Source organism: Oxyura jamaicensis, chromosome 14, assembly GCF_011077185.1.
Source record: "Oxyura jamaicensis isolate SHBP4307 breed ruddy duck chromosome 14, BPBGC_Ojam_1.0, whole genome shotgun sequence".
NCBI lineage: Eukaryota > Metazoa > Chordata > Aves > Anseriformes > Anatidae > Oxyura > Oxyura jamaicensis.
Window position 1 is genome coordinate 3,986,757 of NC_048906.1, and position 10,695 is coordinate 3,997,451.

Genomic DNA, 10,695 nt, shown 5'->3' on the forward strand with positions numbered 1-10,695 from the left:
CAGAGCTCGGCAGGAGCCCTCCTGAGGCCTGTGGAGCAGGAAAGGGGCTGCCTAGAGCCCTGGGGGAAACTGCATGCACTCCTTACCACCCTCTGCCCAGGAGCCAGGGTGCAGGGGACGCCTGGTTTGCACTAGACAGCATCAGGGCTGCACCCTGACCAGTTCTGGTAGTACCTGAGCAAAATCCTCAGCTCCCCATGGAGCCTGACTCCCCAGGCACACCTGGAGGCTGGAAACAGCCCCAGGGCTGGATGTTGCTCACAGTGCAGTCAGGTACTGACACAGCCTGTAAATAAACCCTGCTATTTACTGTTGTGCATGAGAGCTTGCTTCTCCCGGGAGGAGCATTGGGACATATCTACTTCCCCGTTTGTTAATACTGTACAGCTCTACCGTGTATAAACTCCTTGTGCAGATACAGAGCACAGCATGGCACCTGTTTGACATGGGGCTGATGTACACTACGAAATGCTCTTGGTGTCAACAATAAACTGGATCAATAAATCTCTCTAAGCTCCTTGTCCGGTCCCTCGGATCTCTACACGTTCAATGTGATGGTAAGACAAAAGACCAGTGAGGGTTCACAACAGATTTAATGGAATCGCTTCTGCTTCCCCCACCTCACACAGGAAACACGTCCCCAGAGGGATGTGATGTGCTAGCGGGGAATTAATGCAGGCACTCACTTGCCCTATTCACACAAATCCACTGGTATTTTCAATCCATACTGGCCAAGGAGAGGTAGGAAAAACATAGGAGGTAGAAAAACAAGAAGTGCTAGAAGAGAGATGTACAAAGAGGCTCAGACCAAAAAGGCAGCCTCAGCTCTACTTATTCCTGGTTTCTGTTTCACTCACAATCATTCCCAGTTCAGAGCAGGGCCTCAGCCTTGAGTGTCGGCTGTGTCAGATTAGTCACAGTTGAGGTTGGAGCCTCCCAGAAGCCCCAAACCCTCACCCCGGCACAAAGCCAGGAGCTGGCTCTAGGAGTCGGGTCACTATTCTCAGGGCAGAAGGGAGGGTGTCATTCACCTCCTTCTGAAACCGTGTGCGGGCCGCATCCACAGATGGTGTGAACACGAACTGAGCCACGCTTGGCATTTTCAGCAGGTTCATGAGCTCAGTTGCCCGGGTAAGGATCTCCTCACGGTCCTCCTCACAGTACGCAGAGGTGACAGCAGGGCTCTGCAGAAACGTCCTCATCTTGGACAGGAACAAGGACACTCTGCAGAAGAGAAGGACACAAACTTCAGCTGGCAGGATCTTCGCACCCAGCAAGGTCACTACTTTAGCCTGTGTACCCCAAAAGCCTGTTGAAGGCAAACACCAGAAGCCACCCCCCCCTCCTCCTGGTGCACAGAGCATTAGGTCAGCAGATGAATCTCACTTCCCCAAACTTTGCTCCTCTACAACTTTTTTCTCAGCCCTCTTTCAGTTTCAGGTTCCATCATATAACACTAGCATGCATTTGTGCTCGGACTCATCAGATCCGCGTGTTTCAGCCCTGTGCCCTCTGTCCTTACCTGGGGATCAAGTCTTGGCTGCGAGCTGCCAGCTTGGTCAAGGCAGTCATAAGGGCAGTGATGGCGCGGGGCGCGTAGCTGGGGACGCTGGCCAGCGGTCGGACCTGGGTGACTTCAAACAGCACAGCCTCTAGCGTCTCAAAGAACCTGTTGATCTGCTCCACAGTGCAGCGCTTGTCGTAGGACACAGACATGTACTCTCCGATGGCCCAGACCTGAAGCAAAGGTGAATGTGCTCAGGGAAAGCAGAAGGAAAGGGAATCTTACCATTGTTTAGGGAGCGGCAAATCGAAGTATCTAATGCTAGGACAGAGTGAAGGAGGAAAGGGAAGGCAACCAACAGACCGTACCACAGCTGGAGCGCCCTGCAGCAGACCCCACTCACCACATGGGTGAAGACAGCCTCCTTGTTCTGGATGTTGCTGACAGTTCCCGAGAACTCCAGAAGCTCCTTGGACAGTTCCACAACGAGTGCAGGGTGCAGCTTGCACAGCATCACCAGCTGCGAGCTCAGCACACTGGAAGAGAAGAGACGGAGCGAGCTCAGACCATGAGATCCAGCAGGGCTCATGGTCTCCAGCAGGGCTGAGGGGGTCCCACTTTGCACCCTCCCAAGATGAGTTGCAGCAGTGACTGAAACAACTCCTTGGGCTGTCCTTGGAAGCCAGGCCACAGCCAGTGGGAGTTCTGAGAGCTTGGCTGGGCCTCCTGTTTTGTCTCACCTGTGCACGTCATCTTTAAATGCTGGGATCTCGTAGAGCTGGTCGCTCCTCTGCAGCAGCAGCACCACCAGCTGGTTTACCAGTGGACCATCTGCAAACTAAGAAACAGCACTCGCTTCAGCAACACCAGTGACTCCCAGCAGCCAAAAAACAAACTAACAAGCCAGAGAAGAATAAGTTAGCATAGGAACAGCCTGAATTAGCACAAAGGGAGCAGAGCACAAAGGCAGCTAAGCACTCACTCTGCAGTTGTACCTCCTTTACGGCTGGCTGAGAACAGTGTGAACACTGTACCATGGAGCTTTTCTGCTTTCTGGATGAAATGAGCAGCTCAGTGTGGGTTTAAGCCAGAATTAGCCCATCCCATCATCTCCTCATACACCTCTCTCTTGAAGTTGCAGTGTCTTAATACTTTTATTTCTGTGACTGTTCTTCATGTAACAAGAAATCCCCACAGCGCATCTGGGATTTCCCCAAAAGGCCTACCTCTGCCACCACACTGAAAAAGAGCTCCAGTAAGACAGGGACGGTATCTGCACACTGCACAACCCTTGGGCTGCTGGCCAGGGATCCCAGCAGCTGCCGAAGTGGAATCAGCCTGTGGGCAACAAAAAAGGCCTGTTCCCAAGTTTTCTCCAGGCCTCCCTTCCCTACACCCCCACAAAGCCGTTCCCAGCAGTCCCAGAGCTGCCTCCTAGACCTGGACAGCTGACCCTAACCCTTGTGGCAGTCCCCTACAGCAGCCTCCTACCTCTCCGGAGAGTCTTCAGGAGCAGACTCGATGCGGAGAAGGTACTGGAAGGCACTCTTGTAGAGGGGATGGCGAAAGGCCTCCAGGCAGGTGGCTGGCTTCACAGTGGGGTCGCAGGAAGCCCTCTCGGAGGCAGAGGTCGACCTAGCAGGAGGCAAACACAGAACGTGATGAATTGTGAGAATGATCCAGGCCGCAGCAGTGGAACAGTGGAATAATACCCTTAACACTGAAAGAGGGACAGCAGGTTGGTCTAATCCAGGCACCCTGGAAACCACAGAACCAGAATGTCTGAAGTGATGAGAAGAAGTCCCCACGCTGAGCTCAGAGCCCTGGACTCAGGCAATAGTTCCAGAATTGCTTCTGTATCACTCCTGGGAAACAGGAAAATGACACTCTGCACCCTCAGGCACCAAAGCCCACCAACTTCTTGCTTCTAGGATGACTCCTGTTTCTAAGCACTCCAGGAAGAGCTGCTAATGACAGGGAAGAAAACGAAGTGCAGAGATACAGACTCCACCACTCCCTAATGACTTTAGGAATGAACTTCTGTCTGCCTCCAGGAGAACAGAGCCAGTAAAAAGGGGTAAGAGCCATGAGGGAAGACTAGCTAGTCCAGACCTCTGCATCAAGGCAGTGGCGCATGGCAGACACTCCAGCAGCAAAAGGCAACAGTTTGGAGCTGGATATGGAGAGGGGAATTACAATTCCCTAAGCCTCAGAGGCAGTCCAGTATTGAAGAGTAAGAGCTGGTTAACCTCTCTTCCCATGCACACCACATTACTGGGAAAATTGGGCTGATGCCTGTGCAGCTTTGTGTTAACCTGACTGCAGTAAATGCCTCTCACTCTCTGACAGCAGCAGCCAGAGGGCAGCTGAGGCTCAGAGAAGAGTGTGGTCAATGTCAAGACTCTGATTAGCAAGTGAGCGGAAGAGAAGGTAGCATTACCTCATCTGCACATCCAGAGCTGCTGTCAGACAGGGCAGGTCAAGCAGCAAATGGAAGATCTCAATGGCTGTACCTGCATCCAGCAGAAATGGGAGAAGGTCCACAAACTCAGAGATAAGAGGTGGGCTATTCCATGCCAGGAACTGCAAGAAACAAGCATAAAGTGCTGTACTGTCCCCAGTACTCCACCACACAGCCCTGACAATTCTCATACCGTGACTAAAAGAAAGGGAAAGGGAAAGCCACTTCTGGAAAGCAGAAACAGAAAACGAGGGGTTCAGTGAAGAGCTGGGGATGTTGCTGGTGGCTCACCACATGCATCTAGCAGCTGATTCAGTGGCTGCCAAGCTGCAACTTTTTGAAGTTTTCCAAAAACAAACTGACGTGTCCCAACCGTGCTCACTGCTTGTAATACTAAACCAGACTCTCTTCTCCTGGCAGTGCTAATCACAATCAGAACCCTCTTTCCACCTCAGACTCACACTTGCTTTTCAACAATCCTCCTCATCCATCCCTCCTGCCCATGCCCTGCCTTGCACTGTCACAGAGGCACACGGCAGGCTCTGGGGTGTGCTGAAGGGCAAACAGAAGGTTCTAGGGGCACAGAAGGGAAGTGCAGCAGGCTGTCTCCTGTGCTGTTCCAGCAAACTGTACCTTAAAGAGGTTTGGGAAGCTCTGCCTGAATATGCTGGAGGTCTCAGTGAAGAGCTGGCTGTTTTCTTTGCAGAACAGGACAAATTCAAAGGCCAGTGATGCGTTGTGGAAGAGCTGAGCCGGGATATCAGTGAATAAGTGTCTGTAGATCGCATCCGAGTCTACAGCTGCCATCTCGCCTGGGAGGATACAGCACATTCCTGAGCACAGCTCACCCAGCAGCCCTGCCAACAGGGGCTCTAGACGATATGGAAAAGCTAAGTCTGGAGCATATTTTTCTTAAAAAGCAACAACAACAACAACATAAAGAAAAAGAGCCACACACACACACAGGGGACAGCCCAGCTCCTGGGTCTCCAGGAGTGGGATCACCCATCCTACAGCATAGCCAAGGCTCAGTTATGACCTCTGGCAGCCAGCGAACTGCCAGGACAAAAGGCTGTGCTGTCAGAATCCTAGACCAGATCTTGGAAGAGGGGGTGAGAGCTGATGGCTTACCGTGATTCAGGAAGAACTGGGCAATGGGCAGCAGCGCCCTGGCGTAAGTGGTATCGCTGCTGATCCTGCTGTGCAGGACCTTCAGGAAGGCAGCCGCGCGGTACACGTAGGAGGAGTCCTGTTTGCAGATGATGTCCATGATTGTCACTGCCTCAATGAGACACTGCAGGAGAGCAGAGAGCCAGATCAGACTGGGGGAAGCCATGAGACAGCTTCCCAGAGCTTCTGCCCCACCTCTGTGTACTTACAGCTTTCTGCAGGTCTCCATCAGCTTTTTTCACGGCCTCTGCCAGAGACATAAGTCAAAGTTAAACTCTGGGTCCAAACAGCAATATTAGGCTGTCAGTTTGAGCACTAATCCAGATTTCAAGACAGGTGGGGACACATACTGATCCCAATTCCGGGCTAATAAGAACCAGACTCTACAGTCCCCCTGAAAATCAAGGGTAGAAGGCAAAATGAGGGCATTGCCTCCAAATCCCTCCCAGCATCCCATACCGGGGATGGTCACTGGCTCGCACCAGCAGCTGCAGCCAAGCCAGTCCTGTGTCTCCAGCCTGACTGCGGACTCCAGGGAGTGAGATCCCAGCCCACAGAAGCAGCAAACCAGAAGCATTTTCAACAACACTACCAAGAAAACTCCACGGCAAAACTCACGCCTGTTGCTCTGCTCAATAAGCCGCTGACAGTACTCGAAGGCTTTCTCCCGCAGGCGTTCCTTTGGGGGAAGCAGGTGACTAGATGTGGATGCAGCTGAGACCATGGACATAACAGACTCATCCATTTCTGATCTGCCACCTACAGAATAAACGTTACCACATATCAGGTCACATCACGGGCACTGTAGCTCACTAGCTGCTGAGCAACAGAGAGGGAGCTGTCTGTCCCCAGGTGCACTAAGAGGTAAAGGAGACGAGGGAAGAAGGCATTCTCACAAGAACATTAAGGAGATGTTGTCTTCCACCCCCTGGGCCTTTTTTCTCAGGGACCCGTGGCATTTTGCCTGAAACTGGGGAACCCACTGAGTTCGTAACCCCTTGCAAAAGGGTCGGTAAGGATCAGTCAGAGGGTTTTGTGATATTCCTTCCCACACGGGTCTGCAGTCCTTCAGCTCGTACCTGAATTAGGTGCGTTCAACCCCTTGCTCCCATAGCACAGCAGCCATTTCCGCAGCATGGAGAAGGCCTGCATGTTGAGCCACTGGTCCTCCGTGTAGTACTGACCCAGCGAGAGCACCGTGAAGAAGTCTGTGGCAATGGCACCATCCACCTCTGTGACAGGGCCAGGCTGGGAGAAAAGACGCAGCAGGTTAGACCCACAGGGAGAGACTACAGGAGAAGGCAAATTAAACTCCTCTGAGCCCTTCCTTATCAAAAGAAGTTGATGTGGGGAACTCGTAACAGCAGGCTGCTGACTAGCAAACAAACACCCCTGTGAGATAACAACAGCAATTCAACACTCACCTGCCTGGTTCTGGGATTGGAGAAGAAGCCTCCAGAAGGTTGAGCGACTCCTTGCTGAATACTTGCATACCTCAGCCAGTCAGCCATCTTTTTGCTGACTACATTGGTCTGCTCTGTACAAAGAAATTCACAAGGTCATTGCTAGACCAAGCAGAGAAGCAGCCTCTGCACCCCCCCGCCCCCTCCCTGCTGCCCTTCAATTGCTGTGCTTTTCCTCTAGCTTAGACCCGTCTCTGACTGAGCAGTCAGAAAAGAAATCCACCCCAAGGTGGGTGCCCTACCCTCCTCACACCACTTTAGAGTCCTGGTGTCCTTCTCTCCCTCCTAGCCATGTTCTTGTTTTGTCTGTTTCCTCAGAGAAAAAGTCAGGGAGTGAGTGCTAGAACCAAGGACTTCTGGTACCAAATCACTCCAGAGATGTTTTTCCTTTGTCTCCGCTCACAGATGTTATTAGGACAAAGGTGCATACTGTCAGACCCATTCACACAGCGGCTGGCTTCACCCCTGCAGACAAAGGCAGGAATTCCTCACACAGGACACACAGAAGCTAAGGCAGGTGATCCTGCCTGCTCAGCCAGCTCTTCAGGTCAGCTACAGTTTCACATACCTGCAGCATCTGAAGACCTTGGCTAGGGAACAGCTTAGTTTGACACAAATCTGAACAGAGCAGAGACTCTGACCCCTGGAAGGAATCCAAGCAGCTGAAGGCCCAGCCCAGTTTTTAAGGGGTGGAATGTACCTCACCCTAGAAGTTCACTTTCCCGGCAGAGATGTCACTTCTAACAGCTGTTTCCAAGTCCTACTCACATCCAACGCCCTCAGAGACCCTACTGATCACTCCACAGATCACTGCCAGATGGTAGTCCCAGGCCTCCTATATATTTACCTTCAGTTAGAGCTTCTGGTGAAAGACTGATGACATTGGACAAGACAGGAAGAAGGTATCGAGAACTCTGACCCTCAGGCAGCCTTCCTTCAAGGACTTTTACGATACGCTGCCCCACAGTAGCCACTTCAGCCTTCTTGTCTCCCTTAAAAGCAAAGGAGAGGTAAAGTTAGGCAGGAAATCTAACAGTGCTAGAGACCAACACCACAAAAAACAATTCGATCAAGCACCAATACCAGTGTCAAAGATAAAAGGAACTCGCAGGCTATTTTACCATACGTTACAGAGTTCTTCTGCAATGTGAATCCACAGATCCCAGGACAGAAAAGTACTTTGAGGGAGCAACATGTCCGTGGACAATCATCACCTCAAGTGGAAATTAAAAACTGCAGTGGATGTCTTCACATTAAACGTTACTCAGTGCCATCGTTTTGAGAGCGGAGAGCATTAACTACTCCCCATGTGGTCTGTTTGCTAGCTCAATTGTTAAACCACAAATTTATGAACAGAAAATGGACTGCTGCAACACATTAGAGGACTCTCTGCTCAGGCTGTATCCTCACAATGAGGAAAATAAAGCTGTTATAGCTGTGGATCTGGGACACCATCAAACCCTTCTGTCCAAGACGCCTTCGTTAGCAATGACAGGTGGACTCAGCCTTCCGAGAGATTTTCTTTCCCTGCAAATGTCATCATGCCAACAAAAAGTAAACCTTCTCTGCTGCTCAGGGTCTTGGACAGCTGGCTGCTGCAGGCAGTGAACAAACACCAAACTCTGACACTCCCCATCTAATAGTCAGATTTGTACCTGATCACCAGAAGCAATTAGGAAATTACAGGCAAGGTTTCAGTGAGAAGCATCATGTCAGAACCTCATCTGTGACTGGGGCTACCTCCTGTGCTTCTCGAACAAATAGGTGTGGATAATTCATGAAAGGAACATATAGACAAGGAATTTTAAGGTTCGTGGATCTGTCCAGTGAAAGAAAAAGGAAGAGACAACCTCTCCCCACTGCACATACACACTGCTGCTGCCTACTGCAAATGACAGCGCTGCTTATTTGTGTTGCTGACACCTCTCTTGCTGCTCAGAGGAAAATCTGACTGAACTAAAATCTGTGACTGGTTTCCAGCTCCTAACGCAACACCAGAGGCTGTGAATTCTGGTACACAAAAAGCTTTATAAAAGAACATCAGCTTTGCAGAACCAAGGTGGGTGGGCAGGGAGGCAGAAAGAAGGAAGATGATTTCCACCCAAAGTGGCAACAAATACAGAAGACATCTTTAAAGGCTCTGCTGAAGTAGGGGTGCATTCCTGAGGGCTGCTGCTCATTGCACCACATCCAGTCGTGTTAAAGAAGTGATTCTGAAGTGGCTAACATGTATATAAAATATATAAGGCCTCATCCCTTTCTTATATGGTGTAATTTTAAGCAGCCTTTGTTATCAAATACTAGAGCACTCTTTTAATACACAAAGCAGAACAATTAAGTTCCTTAAACGAGCACAGTTCTGGATTCTCCTGGGTATTTTCAACTAGTTTTCATCCTCCTTGAGCTCAGCAAACAAGGAAGAATCAGAAAACAAATCCGTATCGACAAGGGAACACTTCTGACTTGCGTGTCATTTACCTGAGCCAAAAGGACAGAGGACACCAGACTCAGGAGCTTTGTATCTTGAATGTTTTCACAAGAGAGGCTCAGATCATTGCAAGGCGACATCTCTCTCAGGATGGCAGCACATAACAACTGAATCTGCTCAGGACACTTGGAGGAGCACAGCACCTTCTGCAACAGTCCCACAATCTCGCCATCTAGCCTGCAACATCACAGTAACGCATCAATGCAAGGCAACAACAGATTCACACGTTTATTTCCTGCATATTCATGGCCTTAGGATGATCTCCCTTGACAGACACCCTGGTTAATGTGTTAATTATTATCTTCACTTCTGAATTCTGTTCCTTCACACAGCTTGAAAGAGCATGGGGACAAACACTCGCTTTACAAACTGCGAAAAGAGGTTGTAACTTTCCAGTTTGGAATGGGAAAAGGCAAGCAAACGGGTTTTATTTTTACATCAATCCCAGTGTTTTAAAACCAGAGCAGGTGTTTTTTGAAGCAGTAGCCCCCCGCTCTGTCCCAAACGGTAACGTTTGGCCTCCAGAGAGCCGCTGGGCCCTGCTGAGGGCCGCCGGGCCCCGCACCGACCTGCGGGGGTACTTGCTGGCGGCGACAACGAGGTGCAGCCTCTGCAGACAGGCCGCGGCCTCAGGGCCCGGCTCGGGGCCTTGCAGCTGGGCGGCGACGCGGGCGGCGAACCTCTGCAGCTCCTCCGGCTGGGCCTCCCTGCGGGGGTAGAGCGGACAGGGGTTAGGGCCGAGCTCCGGCCCTCACAGGGACCGGGGACCACCCGGGGACCACCCGGGAACGGCCCGTGCCTCCCCCCCCCCAGCCCCGTGCCCCCGGTACCGGGCCTGCCTCAGGAAGCTCTCAGCCGCCGCCGAGAACATGGCGGACGCCTCGGTCCGCGGCCAAAGCGGTCCCCCAGAGGCGGGTGGTCCGCTGCGGACGGCTCCGGGGGGGACGCGGTGCTGCTACGCTAAGGTTCCGCCCGGAGGGAAGGTTCCGGGGGGGGGTGTAAATTGAGACAAATACTCTGCACGCGAGCACAAGGGGTGATGGCAAAATACACTGCATAAATTTATTTTGAGATTATATTGGTATTACTCCCCGCGTGGGAGAGGGGCAGCTCTGGGCTCTTCATGTGGCGGGGAGCGCAGCCCTCGCCGTGGCCAGGAGTCCTACAGAAGAACGGCCGATGGCCTCCAGCCAGCCTGAATGTCAGGCACCATGCTCAGGAGCTCGAAGTGAAGCTTGGCTCCAATGCCACCCTGCACAGCATTAAGGAGAGGAGCTCTCAGGATTCAAACCTACAAGAAAGCACGGCATAGACACGGTAAAAAGTGTGACAGCAGAAGATGCCGTTAGCCTTTTCTGTGACCCGTTCAGAAATGATGCTTTCCAAAAAGGGCAAGAAATGATAAAAACAGCTGCTCAGCAGGTGGTCTTCCCAGCTTCCAAAAGGTTAAAAGGCATTAACAATTCCCCATTAGACACATCTTTCCTCCTGACTGCTAATAAGCCTGAAGCTCTTACTGCAGCGCTCTGGATCAGCCTGTGTGGAGGAGAGGATGCTGCGCCAGGCAGCTTGGCGCTTTGCCCTTTGGTACTTCTCTGCCCTACGGTTC

At 51.6% G+C, this 10,695-nt stretch overlaps 1 protein-coding gene across 2 annotated transcripts; it reads right to left on the bottom strand.

The window, feature by feature from the left end:
* Window positions 1-574: 574 nt before the first annotated feature.
* Window positions 575-10,074, bottom strand: AP5Z1 (adaptor related protein complex 5 subunit zeta 1). Of its 2 annotated transcripts, none has more exons than XM_035340091.1 (17): window positions 9,917-10,074; window positions 9,656-9,793; window positions 9,077-9,263; window positions 7,446-7,590; window positions 6,560-6,672; window positions 6,215-6,383; window positions 5,754-5,894; window positions 5,345-5,382; window positions 5,097-5,259; window positions 4,599-4,777; window positions 3,945-4,087; window positions 2,996-3,139; window positions 2,731-2,842; window positions 2,245-2,342; window positions 1,908-2,040; window positions 1,523-1,737; window positions 575-1,224 (listed from the first exon to the last, which is right to left on the bottom strand). In XM_035340091.1, exons 1-17 carry the CDS (start codon window positions 9,955-9,957, stop codon window positions 954-956), a joined length of 2,430 nt encoding a protein of 809 aa, XP_035195982.1. In that variant the 5' UTR covers window positions 9,958-10,074; the 3' UTR covers window positions 575-953. The 2 variants fall into 2 exon arrangements, with proteins under 2 accessions (XP_035195982.1, XP_035195983.1); XM_035340092.1 differs by having other exon boundaries at window positions 9,926-9,972.
* Window positions 10,075-10,695: the final 621 nt, after the last annotated feature.

Coding starts and splice junctions, on each gene's coding strand:
- AP5Z1 (XM_035340091.1), bottom strand. CDS start 9,957: ATGTTCTCGGCGGCGGCTGAGAGCTTCCTGAGGCAGGCCCG. Junction 5,895..6,214: donor GTTGAACGCACCTAATTCAG/GTACGAGCTGAA, acceptor TTTATTCTGTAG/GTGGCAGATCAGAAATGGAT. Junction 4,778..5,096: donor CCAGTTCTTCCTGAATCACG/GTAAGCCATCAG, acceptor GTATCCTCCCAG/GCGAGATGGCAGCTGTAGAC.